The sequence below is a fragment of the Habropoda laboriosa genome, unplaced genomic scaffold (genome assembly GCF_001263275.1).
Source record: "Habropoda laboriosa isolate 0110345459 unplaced genomic scaffold, ASM126327v1 scaffold244, whole genome shotgun sequence".
Taxonomy (NCBI): domain Eukaryota; kingdom Metazoa; phylum Arthropoda; class Insecta; order Hymenoptera; family Apidae; genus Habropoda; species Habropoda laboriosa.
In genome coordinates, this window is record NW_017100399.1 from 289579 (window position 1) to 305331 (window position 15753).

A 15753-nucleotide genomic window follows, 5' to 3' on the forward strand; every position below is an offset into this window, starting at 1 on the left:
ACTTTCCTTGCAAGAATTTTTTTAATTTACTTCAAACTTAGTTCTTTTAAAAATCTATTGCATTCTATTGTTTGAAATCTTTAGTATGCAATTAAAGCGCACATTAATGACAGAGTACAGTGTGGCATTCTATTCTAGTTACTTATTAATATTTTCCCTTGAAATGTAAAGTTGTTTAATGTGACGTCCCTAGGCGCCTAGGGTTCTCATCCCAGGCACTTGTGATACGTGGGTTCTTGGGGAATTTGATGGAATTTGTGCACGTGGAGCGCCAATGCACTTCGGAACACGATAGTTTAAGAAAATTAATGAATACGGAAAAATCTAATGTTGAAACTTTTAATAAACTAATAAATAACTTGATTGGAACAAGAATAAGCGAAATGTTTAACTATAACTTTATTACAAGATAATACGTCTCACCTCTTTGAACGAGGAAAATCGAATGAATCGTTCGGCGTCGCTGGTTTCATCATCGTCTTACATGCCTTTGTCTTACAAAAGTCTCCAATCAAATCAAAAACTCCATACGAGTTCTTGAGGATGAATTTGATTGGTTCTCAATATTAGACTTTGGCGCGCTTTAACATTCACACTACGAGGCGCCACATGACACCAGATTCAGACCGCTCTATAGCCATATTCACGTGCATGCACGACGAACGATTAAAACTACGTTCAAGCGACAGCGCAACACGTGTGTTCTTGAGGAATGTGAGGGAATTATTGCCTGTGGAGCACTAAAGCGTTCTACGCGTGGTCGTTTAGTAAGTTTAATAAATGAGAAAATCTAACGCTGAATCTTTTACAGAACAATAAATAACTTGATAAGAATAAGAACGAACGAAATGTTTTAACTATTTCCTTTTTTTACAAAATAACACGTCTATACTCTTCCGTTAGGAAAGTCGAATGAATGTTCAAGCGCCGTTGATATTCATTATTCAATGTTAACATATGTTTGTTAAATAATAATCTCCAATTAGATTAAAGATTCTATATAAAATTATATAGACATTTTACGATATATTATATATATACACAATTTATTTGTTAATTGCTTCGACTATACCGCTGCACAATTTGTATTTGGCGCATTTCAGCATTCACATTACGGAGCGCCACATCAGCCACAAAACAATTACGAATCTCTCAAATTCTCCAAACATTTGAATGATTCAGATAGTAGCCACCAGATGTCGCATTAAATATTTAATTTGTGGCGTTGCCGTTGTGATGATAAGGTCGAAATTTTTCGAGCATTTGAAAAATTATTGACTGTCACTACTAATTAGCTTCGAGAAATTTTAGAAAATTTTTGGAATCGTAACAAGTAGCCTAAGTAAACCATTTCAGAGACGTCGAAATTTTTCGTCGAAAAATTCTAGAAAATTTTCGTAATTCAAGCAAGTAGTGTAGTCAATCAGTTCTCAGAAACTCGAAATCTTTCGGAATCGATAAGTAGTATAAGTCAAACACTTCTCAAACGTTCGAAATTTTTCGGAATCAGTACATGTCGTAATAATGATTCCCAACCTTACTAAACGTTGCAATATGAATATTAGCATTATAGTGATTGCAACGATATTCAATGATTGATATAATTTTTTATCAGATATAAAAAGGAGCACAGAAACATACGGTTAATTAAACACACGAGCAACAATGAATTTATGTTTCTTAAGATCTCAAATTGTAGAACTAAGTTGGTTAATTAAAAGTGTTAGACGTTTACATTACTTGAAAAATTACAAAAACACTTTAATACCATCTGAATTAAAGAATGTGCACATTGGCTCATATGATATTTCATTTAAGTTATGTGGTGCAAATAAATTCTGTACTGCAAATACATTGTTAAAAAGTAAAGATCGATACAAAGAAAAGAAGACAGTGGTACATGTTGACCTTAATGAAATTTCTGAGTTTGTAAACGTTGAGCATATGATGGCACAATTTAATGAAGCTATTGAAAATTTTAAAGATCAAATGATAAAGCACTTAGGTGTACGTACAAGAGTAGGTGCTTTAGAAGGAGTGCGTATAACATTTGAAAATGATGAGTATAATCTTGAAGAACTTGTAGAAATTAGTCGAAAACCTAATATGCTAATATTGAATGCATCTTCTTTTCCACAAATAATTCCAAATATCCTAGAATCTCTTACAAAGTCAGAAATGAATTTAAATCCACAACAAGAAGGTACAACTCTTTATATTCAACTGCCCAAGTAAGTTTTGTTAATACTACATGTATAATGCATATTGCTTTTACTTAATGTGTTTATTTTGTTATGTAACTTTGTAGAGTTACAAAGGAACACAGAGAAGAGTTAGCAAGAAGAGCAAAACAATATTTTGTTAAATGTAAAGACATCATTGGTGATATAAGAAATGAACATATAAGACAGTTGAAGAAACAAGAAAATGCACCCACAGATTTAATCTTTAAAGCTGAAAGTTATATAAATGCCCTACAAAAAGAGAATGTTAGTAAAGCAGAGCAGTTGTTGAAAACAAAACAAAAAGAGCTACTAGGAGAGTCATAATAATAATCATTTTTAAATTTCATGTAAAATATTTCATTTTTGTTTAATTTATGTGAAACTAAAAAAATAAATATAATTCTTTCATAACATTATTATTGTTATTGTTATTTTCTGTCCCTTATGGAACATTTATTTATTAGCATACAATTGAAATGTCAAATTTTTTAATTTGAAAATATTGAGAGATTTATATTAAAGTTTTATAAATAACTAAATGTATTTATTATCTGAAAGGTAATACATTTTCTGTGACACATATTAAAAACTACTACAGCTGGTATGTATTTAGAAAATGATCTTTTTACTTATTTACAATCAGTCTTTCTTCTAATATAATCTAAGAGTGCTTCACAAAGTGTTTTTGCAGCACTTCTTATAATTTCCTTTCTGTGAAAACCTATACTAAGTCGTAAGAAATTATGACTTTTTCCTGCATATGAAAATTGTACTCCTGGTATGGCAGTTACTTTGTATTTTTCTTGACACCATTTAATAAATTCACTGCCATTTATTCCTATAATTTAATTAAATTTTCAGTTGACATTGTTCACTTATTTAGTTGTTATTAATACATATACCTGGGGGGAGATGAATCCACACAAAATAACCACCTTCTGGTCTCTGATATGAACTGCATTGTGGTAAATAATGATCCAGTATATTACACAATACTGTTAATCGTTCCTATGCAGAATATTATATATACATTTTAAATACTGTCTTTTCTATAACTTATATATATATTTTTTTGTTTTTAAATAGAATTTAAGATACAGTGAAATGTTAGTAGAGATTTATATTTTACTATCTGTGACATTTAAACTGATATGGCGAAAATAGAAATTTCTCCGATATAGACACATTAATAATTTTCGTCCTTAGAAATCAACCTTCAAATTGATTATCTTATAATTTTTTCTCGAAAACGTACGGTTCGGTGGCTAGCCTTACAGTCGTTTGTATTCTTTCTCTTGTCTCGAATTCACAGTGAAATTGCTAGGAAAGGCAACTTACAAATTGTAAAAACTGGTACCTATTGCACTACAATCCAACCACTTCATCGAATACAGCTGATTTGACATCTAATGAGTTTTCATTAACTGTATTCTACTATGCGAACTATTCAGCGAAGAGTTCACCACTGACCCAAAGAATTAGAAATGATTAATTTAGAGGCTGGCCCTCATACAAGGTTTACGAAATTTACCTTATAAATATGAATAAGTTTATCGAGATAGTTGTCTTGAATACTTAATTGTAGTAAACTCGTAACGACACCCGAAACGTAATGATTAACTGCACCACCGCTACGTAAGATTCCTCTGTAAAATACGGATTTACAAGAACCTAAATAATGACACATTCGGCAACAAAACAAGACCAACAAAAGGCGAACATTATGCTTACGATGATCGAAAAATTTTGGCGATTCGTGAACTACATTCGATCCATCCAAAACGAAGTGCTGGGGAAAAAATTTTTGAAAACGACCCGTTCGATACAATGTTGCCACCTTCGTAATTGGAATCAGTTGGATTATCATACGAAAACAATCGGTGTGGTGGAAAGCCGTCTCCATAAAATAATAAATTATATACGTCGTCACAGGTAATCACTATGGAACTTTTCCGTGCTATTTCAACGAGACGCTTGCAACTTTCTGTTAAAAGTTAGAAGAAAAAAAGGTTTGTTAATTGTTTTTTAAATTTCCAATAAATTGACAAAATTCATAGTTTATAGTTTACCAGGTGGTAAAGTTGTTCCAGTCGGGTTATGAAAGGTGGGAATTGTATAAAACATCGCCCAGAATATTTTCTGCTCGTTTGTAACAAAATTACTATTCTCTTTTTCTTCCACGACTATTTTTTCAAATGCATCTAAGTCTACCACGTCGTTTTTCATTGGTACTGTGTTACGAATAACATGTTTTTATTACTTAACTAATATTCACTGTTTATAGTTATGTAATTAATACGAATGAACTGATAACATGTAGCATATTCTAAATTATTCGCAATGAGGAAAAAAGGATCTATCGTGAAAAGTATATAATATGTTTATAATTCAATTCGTAGATTTATCATTACTAGAGGACGATGTTTATCGTCCAAAAACAATGCTTCGGTAATATTCTAATTTAACGAAAACAGAAAAAAAAGTAACACGATATAATACCTGTGACTATTTTCATTAGAGGAAATTGTTTGAAAGCATCTAAAGCTATCATGTAAGTGACTTCTTCTACGAATATTATCCCGTTCGGCGAGATGACGGTATTCAACAAAAGCTGCAAACCATGGGATGCCCCGCATGTTAAAATTAAATCTTCCCTTTTCACGGGGTCACCGTAACGTCTGGTTAAAAATTTCGCCAATTCTTCCCGACATTCCCATAAACCTGCTGTGATGCCATATTGGAACAGATAATACTTCCCCTCTTTCTTCTCTTCATCCTAAGACGAAATTTACCTACGGTGTGATTATATACACAAAATACTGTTTCTGTGATAAATATATTTATTATAAATATATTATGTATAATTTATTATAAGATACGATGGAAAATTTGCGATTTATTGGTACAAAAATTTTTCAGTAGCTTAACAAAATCGTAACGTGAATTGCAGAAAAGGATTTTACATAGAATTACAATTTTTTAAAACTATAACAAGATGGTTGTAATATATTAGAATTTCGTTTGAATTTCTTTTTACCAATCTATGATCTGTTGCTTTTTTTATCATTTCAACGCAATGTTGTAGCAAGTCAGGACCAGGAGCGCCAACCGATAAGTTCGTTGCTTCTTCGTTATATACGTTAAATACAGAATCTCCATCGAAAAGGTGTCTCAGATAGGGATCATCTATTGTCTCCATGTTTTGTGCTGCGTATTTGCGACGAACAATTAAAGAAGTCTTATTCAATTGTTCGTTTTCGATGGACAATCTTCTAATTCGCTTAGGAGCAGCTTGGTATTAAAGAAAAAAGTTATACTGCGCAAAATTACATAGAAACCGTATTTATACGTATGATACCACTTGAAAATTTCAATTAACTCTACTTCAGCATATTTATCGATTTATGGAACTTAAAGGTGCATTCGCGACATTCATTTGATACAACTGAACGATAACCAATTATACGTACTGTAACCATCCAAAATATAGGAAACACGAAGTAAATGAAACTTACAAATATCTGACCCGTACGACACAACAGTGCCTACTGACGACGAACAACTGGACATATGGGTATGCATGTATACAAGAGTGGGAAAAAACGTTCGGTTATCTCTCGTGCGTTTTCGTTCGTTTACGTCGAATTGCGGAACTCGTTACATAACAGAGTATTTTTCTCAATACATACCGAGGGAAAGAACACTTCGATTAATGACGAGATGAAAATAAATACTCTTGCTGCGACAAGTCGTGGAAGGATTGTTCTAAATATATTTTATAAAAAGAAAATACTTTTTCGTGTTAAATTCCGCAAAATAACTTTCCCTTCTTACAAGTCAACATTTTAGTCATACGAGTCGTATTATCTAAAAATTATACACCTCAATTACGAATATTATCTTTTTTCCACTTAATGTGATTCAAATGGGAAAAGAACAAAAATAGAACATTTATTCACTCGTAGCAGCGCGTAAACCGAGCTACGAAATAGAACAATCGAGAGAAAAATGCGGGGATTTGTAAAAAAAAACAAAGGACATGGGCCTCGTAAGAATGATGATGGTTCTTTATTACAATAATTTCTTTACGATAACATAATGATATTATAAAGTTTTATAAGTTCTATGTCCACAACCGAATGGCAAATGCAATTCCTCGCAGCTATTTTATCCCGGGGATAATTCGAAAACGGTATTGTACAATTTCAGAATTCACGAACGCGATTATCGTCCTGTCAGTTTTACACCGAATCGTAAAAAATGGGGAACGAAGAAAAAGAGGGAGTTAACGTAACGGTAGAGGAATATTGGAAAGACACGTTTTCTCATTCTTTTTTCGTTTTTCTCTTTCGTCTTGAGAAACTGTCGCGAAGAAAAAACAAAAAAAAAAAAAAGGAAATGGACGCGTACACGTTTTGTCCTCGCGGTTTTCACGACGATCCGCCTCGGCAACGAAATCGATGATACAATAATATATTATATTACAGGGAGAGAAATCCATAACGTAGCCATTAATAACGCTTAACGCAAAATGTACACGATAGGTAATTGGCTTATCGTCGTATAAGAATTAAGGGCGTGCATAGTGCGTGCAACGAGATTGGAAATCCATGTCAATTCCATTCACAACACAGCGCATAAATCGAGAATGTCGCGTGACTCGTCGTTCAACGTTAGAAAAAAAGAAAAACAGTTTTTCTCCTCGAAGACTTGTTTCTTTTCGTTTTATCACAGAATCGCGTGCATCGTTAAAAAAAAAAGAAAAAAAAATCAAAAATTCTCTATCTTCGCGGTACCGACACGAATGAGAGATCGTCAATCTCGCGCACGCTCGTGCACGCCACTGTTAATTTTCCCCGCTAAATCGAACGCAATGCCTCGGAGCATCATCCGTCGTTTCTTTCTTTTTCTGTCTTTTTTCTATTTCCTTCCGAAATTGTTTTTTCGCTCGAATTTCGATATTACGATTTCCCCTTTTTTACAACGAAACCTCCAATAGTTCGCCGCTATCTTTCTTTTTTCATTTTTTACTCGCGCGCGCGTTCCCTGTACACACAACATGGCACGTCCTAATCCTATGATTACGCGGCACAGCGTAACCCCGTGGTATACGATTCGCAAAAATACCGGCGCTGCGCCCAATAGTGTTATATATATATATATAACTCTTTCTCGTTCCGTTTTCAATTCCCGTTAACAAGAAAAGAAAAACAGATACACAGTTTTGCTTAGTTTACTCAAGTACTTTCCGTTTTCTACATTCGTAGAATGTCTCCTTACGCGCTATAACCACTAATCTATGTACACAACAGACGCGTTCCTACAATGTATAAAAAAAAGAAGTCGAGATAATTCCGTGCGAATACGGCCGAGGCCAATTTCATTGGTCCCATGTACAAAAAGGCGATGGCATAAAAAAATATATATAGGGCATCGTTGAACGTACGTATTTTTTCGTTTTCTTTCTTTCTTTCTTTTTTCTCTCTCTCCTTAAGTAGAGCCACGAGACAAGAATCTCAGGGAAGCGTTACACGATTTTCCATTTTTGTTTTGTTTTCTTTTTTTTTCTTTTTTCCCTGGATTCCGGTCGATGTTCGCGTTTCGGCGACTCGGACATTCGGTTAAAATCGTTTTGTACAGTAAATTAGGACAATTCGTTGTACTGTCGTAGCTTACTGCGGTATATTAAAAAAAAAAAAAAAAAAAAAAAAGAAGTAAGGAAAGCGTGAAAGGATCGATAAACGAGATTGAGATGTGTTTCTTCATCTTCTTCTTCTTCTTCTTCTTCATCGTCTTTTTAAGTGTCCTCGAGAGAAGTAGCAGAACGTTTCTTATCACAGTCAACGGCGAACCGCGCAGATGTTTCGACGCCGCGAGGCGACTTGAATTTCGCGGGATCTTCCCCAATTTCTGAAACGGCCCCGCGTGCGCAACATTTCACATCTCATTGATTCGTACTCGATCGCGCAAAACAGAGAGATCCTCGCGATCCAAGTGGGTCTACATATCGTTTTAACGTAGGAAAAAACGAGTAACAGACACTTCTGATAGTTCCGTTATTTTAAAAAGAAGAAAAAAACTACAATGGCCCACGTGTCGTTCGTTGAAATGATTTTCCCGCGCACGATTAGCTGCGTTGCATGCGAATCCAAGAGGATGAAATTGTTCGAGAATTGTAAAACGAATGTAACAAGGTAAAAAAGAGAAACAGCATAACGAAACGTGCACCATTGAGAAGATAAACGTTTCAGAAGTCGAAAAGAGAGATAGGAAGGGAACAATTGTTTATGCCATTTACTGCACACGTCGTTCCTTAAACTTTTAATAGCCTTAGAGAAGTGGTAGACAGTACTGTTTTCTTCATTTTTTCTTTTTTATTTACAAGCCACGGTAAATGGCACATTAAGATTATCTTTGCACTACTTGTTCGTCGTACGCGCGCGCGCGTGCGCGCAACGAAGTTTCTCCACCTTCGTCGCCGCGACCAGTCGATTCCGCTTGCGAAATTAGCACAGTTTCACGCGTCTTACGTCTAATCACAATCAAACACGGCACTTTTCAGCGAAGTGTCCTTTCTAAGTACACTGTGAAGTATTCCTCGAGTATCTCTATACCCGAGGACGCCGATTGTCGTTCGCGTTTATTCCAATTTCATGCTCGTGCTTTCACCCGTTCCGCTTAACAGGTGCGTATCGAACGACACCGGCGTTTTACAGTTCCGGATTGGAACGACAATGAGAACAGTCCTTTGATTGAACGTCGTTCAAGGAATATTCGAAATCACACGGTCGTTTCGTTCTTCCTAAGGGGTTTCAGCGGTTGCAATTCCCGTTCCAGTCGGTCGAAATCGTTGTAGTACTCGTGATCAGATTCCTCCTCGGAGCTCCTTTGTCTCACCTGAGACCCGAACGTACCGTTCGTTAATACCTTCTCCAGATCGGGCGTTGGAATACCTAAAGTTTGCGGTGTTAACGGCCCCTCGTCCTGTGACATTATGTACTCGGGATTGTCCAGCGATGTTTTCCCTTGGATCGTCAGGAACTCGGGGTACTTCCGGTAACCGTTGTTCACTCGCTTTGGTTCCATTTCTGCAAACGACGTCGCAAGGTTAGACGCTGTTTCATGTTCTAGCATAATCACGTGATTTCTTTATGCATGAAAAATTATATAGGATGTGTGAGAAATTTCAAGTGATTACGATTTCAAGGTCGAGTTGTAGAATAGTTCGACAGCTTACCCGTAGGTTTCGAGTCGCCTATGAGATCCATGTACTGCGTCGTGTTCGTTGGCAATTGAGGCGATGGCATCAAATAATCGTCCTCGTCTAATGGCAAATCGAGCTTCAGGTTACCTACTTGAGCCTGCTGATGCGCGGAGTTCACTTCGCCGTCGAAACAATCGTCTGTCACATCGCAATCTGTGCAAACGATAATCAATACCGTTACAATCTTTCTCCAAAAACTTTTCGTTTCAGAAGATAGAAACAATTGTTTTAAGCACAACATTAGAACGACTTTTTTTCATGTATATCGGAATAACGTTAGTCTTTCACGACCGATTGAGGTCTTTACCCCAACTTTGGACAGTCCACAGGACTATAATATAGGAATGTAAGTTTCACGTAAATGTTCGTACGAAGTCAGAGTATGCTAGTGTTTCAAGCGAGGAATGCTTGAGTTAGTGAACGAAGAGTTTTTATTTCAAAGCGCTAGAGGTGCGAAAGAGAAGAGTTTGAGATTATGGTTGTGAACGACGGGTGGCTGAATATTGTCTAGGAATACCTGCAGATTTTTTTTTAAATGTGTAAGAGAAATATAGAAATGCGTGAGCGAATTAGTTGAGAATCAGGGATTTATAAAACAATCTCTAAAATAATAACAACGATGATTCAACTCACCTCTGACGCCGATCATCTTTAATGGATCCGAGCAGTATCTCGAACTGGAATTGTCCGATCCTACGACGTGTCCGCAATGACCATTCGGTGGTGCGTAATGCGGATGTTGACCGGAATTTCCTGGCTCGTGTGAAGCATTCCCGTTTCTGTGATTCGCGCCGTACCTCAACAACTCCCTGTCCCAGTTTTGCTGATTCTGAGGGGTAGGAGAGTCAGCAGCCAGCGGTTTTCCGTTTGGCCAGCAAGCTTTCACGGGCGTGTTTGGAGGTGAACCGGAAGTACTGGATGCTGAAAGTCCTGGTGGAATCGGGGCTCTGGATTTCGGCTGAAGATACTCGTCAGCGTCTACCAAAGCCTCGGGACCGTCCATGGCGGATGCAAGATTCCGTATCATCTCCTTTTCGTCCTAAATACACGAAAGAAACACAATTACGATATACAAAAGAACCCAGCAGCAACGTGTGAATTTAAAAGAAGAATAGATGCGTTAAAATCTTAAAATGCTGAACCTGTGCTACTAACCTGCAGTGTATACGAAGGTAGCCTCATGTATTTGTCGCCCTTGATAGCAAGATATCGGCCAGGATCTCTAGACATCTTCGCGAAGTCTTCGGCCAGCTCCTTAAAGCTCGGCCTCGACTCTGCGTCCAACATCCAACACTTGATCATGATCATATACACGTCGATAGTACAGATTGCCGGTTGAGGCAGTCTTTCACCTTTCTCCAACAATTCTGGCACGTTTCGAGCAGGAACATTCTCATACGGTCTGCCGCCATAGGTGAGGACCTCCCAGATAGTAACACCGAAGGCCCAGACGTCTGACTTATGAGTGAACACTCGATGCTGAATGCACTCTAGAGCCAGCCATTTGATGGGCATTTTGCCACCGGCAGCTTTGTACTGTTCCTCGTTGATGTCCAAGAGCTTAGCTAAACCAAAGTCGGTGATCTTGACGCAGTTAGGCGTTTGCACGAGAACGTTTCGAGCTGCGAGATCACGATGAACCAACCTTCTCTCCTCCAGATAGGCCATCCCTCTGGCGATTTGTGTGCACCAATTCAACAGAGCCTTCGAACCAATTTTATCTTTATATCTACGTACAAAATCGAGTAGACAGCCTAAAGGCATCAGTTGGGTCACGAGCATCATCTGAGACGTCATGCAAACAGCCAGCAACTGAAGCAAGTTCGGATGTTCCACGCTGGCCATGATGTACGCCTCGTCGAGAAATTCCTTCGAGGTGTTTGCTCCTGTCCCATCGTGAAGCACCTTTATGGCCACTGGTATCTTTACATTCTCCCCTTCCGGCACCCAGACACCCTTGTAGACGTTTCCGAATGCGCCGTACCCTAGAATTCCACCTTTTCTCATCTCCTCTTCCTTGATGATCCGTAATTTCGCTAGATTTGGCTTCACTCCCGTCGGCCGAAGAGGTTCGTTGTCGTCCAAACCAGTCAGCGCCATTGTCATCTTCACAGTGTTCTCCTTAGCCTTTGCTCTCACTCGCCAGAAGTACATGATCACAGCTGCTACCACGAGAAAAGCTAAAGCGAATACTGCAACACCCGCTAAGATGGCTGGCTGAAGTTCGTTTTTTATCGGTCCAGGAGCGACAGTTTTCAGGGAACAGTACGGTTCGTTGTCCGGAGGGAAGATCTTGTGCGGGTATTCAGGAGGACATATCTCTGTGCAGTTGAAGGCTGTGGTGTTTCCGTCTATATCTTCGTCCTGAAGCAAGGAAAGAAGTTAATTCGAAGTAGTGAAACTCTAAATCGGGAAATTTTTCAAATACGTACAATGTAGATCTTGAAGTTCCGACATTTGTAACATTGATTCGGGCCCGGTCCGGAGCACCCTCGACACTCGCTGAAGCACGGTATGCAAAGCTGAGTATCAGCGTCCGCGAAATTATCCGCGGGACACTCGTCTTCGCATTGTTCGCCCTTCTTGTACTTCGTACACTCTTGGCACACATGCTCGTGGAAACCGTATCCCGTGCATTTCTTGCAACGGGGGTGACACTTGCGACAAACTGCCTTTCCTGCCAGAGGCTTCAGCGCTCCTTGCTCTTGAGGACTCACCCATTCGTAGTAGTGGCCTTTAACATACAAATTGTCACGTTACGAGGGTAATCTTCTTTCTTTTTTAATTTGCTGCGAAATGTTTACAGAGCGATCCATACATGATACTGCGATCCAACATGCTCTGTTTTATAGTATCATTGTAATTTTGGATTATGCAGTATGTAGCAAAAGTCCTTGATTCGCCTGAAATTTTTCTTAGCCCAAAAATCTGTCTATACAGACTGTACAAATTTCCACCTAAATTGTAGGCTAAGTTCCACGAAAAACACTTGCCGAGAGATAAATATTAACCGAGGAATGATATTAAACTCCATTGAGAAACGGTATTCGCTCGAAACCCTGAATTCACTATTAAAGTAACGCCTACGTGCCTAGCCGGTAACCCAGTTTACTGAAACTTCCACGTAAATCTATACTTATGGAGCAAACTGCAATCTCGAGCGTGTACAGTTGCGATAGAATTCCATCCGTACAAAAGGCAGGTTCTTATCGAGAGGAAATAAATGTCAGATCACCTACCGTCGGGACAGGATTCCCTTTTTTGCAGACATCCTTCAGGTACATGGCCGTTCATGATCGCCTTATCGCAACTGTGGCATCCATTAGAGCCTATGTTGTTTTCAGGTCCCTCGCAGCCACCCACGCAGTTCTCGTGACAGTCTTTGCACTGACCGTTGTCGTTATACTTCGAGGAAGGACACTCTGGCACGCAGAATGGACCGTCTCGCGCGTGTTTGCATTTCGTGCAATACTCCGCGTTCGGTCCTGTGCAAGAACCGTCACACTCCTCGTGGCACAACTTGCAGGTCTTTTCGTCCGCTTGATAAATTCTAGAGGAATAGGACACGAAACGGTTACTCGAGGTTCTTTTTTATTTTTCTCCTGGTGAACGCTGTACAATATAAACGAGAGCAGAACAATAAGTGGGAAGAGGGTTAAAAGCGTGTGCACATGAAGCAAGAAGTTAAAGTCTTCTCAGGTGTTCGCAGTTTACCTTCGATCCACAATCTGAGGCAGGCAAAGTTAACATACAGAAGTAACATTTGTTATTTACGTTACGATGCAGTTGGTATGAGGTTATATGAAATATTCGAAGTAACGAGAGAAGTTTGCTTCTTACCCTGGTGCAGTGCAGTCTTGAAGGCAATCGTTTCCCAGAATGAAGTTCTTGCAGGATAGACATTGCGCCGGACCGGGCCCCCAACAACCCTCGTCGGAACACTGCTCGTCGCAGACCAAGCCATCTTTGACTGTAATTTCGTAGAAGGTGTTGATGTAGTATTTCTTAGTTTGACAAATGATATTTCAGAGGCTTGTTGGTAAAAGACACTTGGAAAATATGTATGGTTCTTCAGAAACTGAATTTAATAGTATTTGACATTTTTATGTTTCGATAAAAACAAAGTATGTATATAGTATCACAAAGTATATGACATTTTTATGGTTTCTCGCCATAAAGTAAAAACGAGAATTTTTTGACTTCACGTGTTTCACCAGTACGCCCACCCATTCTTTTACCTTAAATTTTTCTAGGTGTTAATTTTTTATTTATAGAGCAGTGGTTCCCAAATTTATTTTTTGCAGAACCTTTATACAATTTTGAGAAAATCGCCGAATCTATAATTTTAACGAAACAAAATTGAGAGAAAAAATTTTAAACGAATTAATTTCAAATGAAACAAAAATTGTTTTTAAAAGGGAACTTTTATCAAATTTGATTAAAACCCACTTTGGGAAACACTGGGATAGTGTTTCTACATTATAACGCTACTTACTGCATTCACTCTCGTTCCGATTATTCGACAACAAGCTCTCGTGCTCCGACGACTTCTTGATCCTTGTCCAATTGATACTCTGCGCGTAGCACAAATTCTTGTTCTCCAAAATGGCTACCGAGCCGGAGTAAATTTTCTTCAAAGAGCTAAGTCCAAAGGAGACCAACGAAGTTTTAACAATGTACAACGAAGCGAAGTACTCTGTCAACGTTCTTCCGCCAATCATCTCCAGGTTCCGGAAGTACGACAAGTTCTTGAAATCCTTATGGTCGCCTTGAATGTTCAAAAATCCGGTGATCTCCTTCAACGTGCTGAAAACTTCCAACTTGTCGGGATGCATCTTCTCGTATCGTTTGCCGAAACTGAAGTTGGGAAAGACGTGCTGGTAGCCTTGGAAGCTCTGATCCAGGATCGTGATCGAGCCCTCGATGATCGTGCAATCCTTGAAACTGTCGATGTTCCCGGAATGCACCTTCTCCACTCCCTTGCAAGTTTTCGGGCACGGACCGTCGCAAGGCACGCATTCCCCGTGTAACGCTTTCTTCTTTGGAGGGCAGGATCTGACGCAAGCCCCGTTGTCTTTCAGAAGGTGCTCGGGACACCTTCTCACGCAGGTTGCACCATACGCGTACTTCCCGTCAGGATTAGCCTCCCACGAGTACGTCGTAGGATTGTACCTGAAACGATCGTCGTAATCCTTACGTGGTGTTCGGAGTCGTAAAATTTGCCGGAGTCTGTCGAACTTCCACGGTATGTTTCTCTTATGCGTTTCCGCGGCGAGATACCGATATTGGCAAAGCGGGAAAGATTTATCGATAATAAGGATATTGTTGTGAAACGTCTTACGGCGCTCGAAACGCCGCGGGTAAATGGTACGAGCTGCGCGGTTTGATAGACCGTCGGCTGCGATTTTCTAGCTTTTCGAGCGCGAAATATCGTATTATCGCGATTCGATTTTATGGCGGAATCGTTTAGGAAGAGATGCGTCGCGATTCTATGTGTGACAATATTGCCTTTTACGATTCGCGTGGGCGGGAGTAGCGGACTTTATCGGTTTAATTATACAGGATGGAATACGCTGCGTCGGAAATATGAAATTGTGATAGGAAACTTGAGAAGACAGTTCCTTATATCTGTGCGTTTTTGGAATTGATATGGTAGAAGTAAGTGAAGGATCAAATTTTTTGTAAGAATTTTGCTCCAAATTGGCGTTTCACCTCACAATTGAATAAAACAATTAAGTGCGGTGAAAAAGATGTGCACATTTTGACGGTTCAAACGATCTGTATTTACGATTAGGAATGTGAAGAAGCATGTTTTATACTTTTTTAATAATTACAAATTATCGTGTATGCTGAATCTTAAGACGTGGGATGCATAGTCCTACGTTGTATTCCTTTTTTTATTTTGCACTAATAATTGCAACAACTCAATTTTTACGAAAACGTGTACATATTTAATTCACACTAGTTTCTTGCCATTTCTTTTACCGTGAAAAAGTCCGAAACTGTTCGTGAACAGTAATAATTAGATATTAGAGTGGAGCTAATTTCAAAGGAAACTACAATCCTACTTAATACCTTAGGCAGAAACAAAGAGAGCTAAAGAAGACAGCGTATGTAATAATAAGTTTATGATAGGCAAACAGTTTGGACACCTTGCTCAAATCTCTCTCTCTCTCGAGCTAAATACAGCGAAAGGGTTAAGGAAGATGCAACAGAGTTGTATTCTCGTAACGAGATGCGGATCGATCTACTTACTTTTGCATG

General features: G+C 38.6%; 3 protein-coding genes across 3 annotated transcripts in view; 1 reads left to right on the forward strand and 2 right to left on the reverse strand.

Moving 5' to 3' along the window:
* The first annotated feature begins 1665 nt into the window (after nucleotides 1–1665).
* LOC108575273 (ribosome-recycling factor, mitochondrial) lies at nucleotides 1666–2549 on the forward strand. Its single transcript, XM_017938029.1, has 2 exons — nucleotides 1666–2231; nucleotides 2309–2549. The coding sequence occupies exons 1-2, from the start codon at nucleotides 1666–1668 to the stop codon at nucleotides 2547–2549; spliced, it is 807 nt and encodes a 268-aa protein (XP_017793518.1).
* A 305-nt stretch (nucleotides 2550–2854) lies between these two features.
* On the reverse strand, nucleotides 2855–5752 carry LOC108575274 (uncharacterized protein YER152C-like). Its single transcript, XM_017938030.1, has 8 exons — nucleotides 5696–5752; nucleotides 5263–5516; nucleotides 4725–5001; nucleotides 4295–4456; nucleotides 3957–4209; nucleotides 3757–3871; nucleotides 3128–3233; nucleotides 2855–3063 (listed from the first exon to the last, which is right to left on the reverse strand). The coding sequence occupies exons 2-8, from the start codon at nucleotides 5422–5424 to the stop codon at nucleotides 2855–2857; spliced, it is 1284 nt and encodes a 427-aa protein (XP_017793519.1). The 5' UTR covers nucleotides 5425–5516; nucleotides 5696–5752.
* A 2891-nt stretch (nucleotides 5753–8643) lies between these two features.
* LOC108575315 (epidermal growth factor receptor) overlaps nucleotides 8644–15753 on the reverse strand; it is a 40101-nt gene continuing 32991 nt past the window's right edge. Inside the window, exons 4-11 of the mRNA XM_017938076.1 lie at nucleotides 13985–14689; nucleotides 13330–13459; nucleotides 12729–13066; nucleotides 11918–12223; nucleotides 10645–11846; nucleotides 10123–10528; nucleotides 9463–9642; nucleotides 8644–9313 (exon numbers count right to left, since the gene is read on the reverse strand). Of these exons, the coding sequence (XP_017793565.1) occupies nucleotides 9006–9313; nucleotides 9463–9642; nucleotides 10123–10528; nucleotides 10645–11846; nucleotides 11918–12223; nucleotides 12729–13066; nucleotides 13330–13459; nucleotides 13985–14689 (3575 nt within the window). The 3' untranslated portion in view covers nucleotides 8644–9005. The remainder of the gene's footprint in view (nucleotides 9314–9462; nucleotides 9643–10122; nucleotides 10529–10644; nucleotides 11847–11917; nucleotides 12224–12728; nucleotides 13067–13329; nucleotides 13460–13984; nucleotides 14690–15753) is intronic.

Coding starts and splice junctions, on each gene's coding strand:
- LOC108575273 (XM_017938029.1), top strand. CDS start 1,666: ATGAATTTATGTTTCTTAAGATCTCAAATTGTAGAACTAAGTTGGTTA. Junction 2,232..2,308: donor CTTTATATTCAACTGCCCAA/GTAAGTTTTGTT, acceptor GTAACTTTGTAG/AGTTACAAAGGAACACAGAG.
- LOC108575274 (XM_017938030.1), bottom strand. CDS start 5,424: ATGGAGACAATAGATGATCCCTATCTGAGACACCTTTTCGATGGAGAT. Junction 5,002..5,262: donor AAGCAACAGATCATAGATTG/GTAAAAAGAAAT, acceptor ATTTCGTCTTAG/GATGAAGAGAAGAAAGAGGG. Junction 3,234..3,756: donor AACTTATTCATATTTATAAG/GTAAATTTCGTA, acceptor TATTCTGCATAG/GAACGATTAACAGTATTGTG.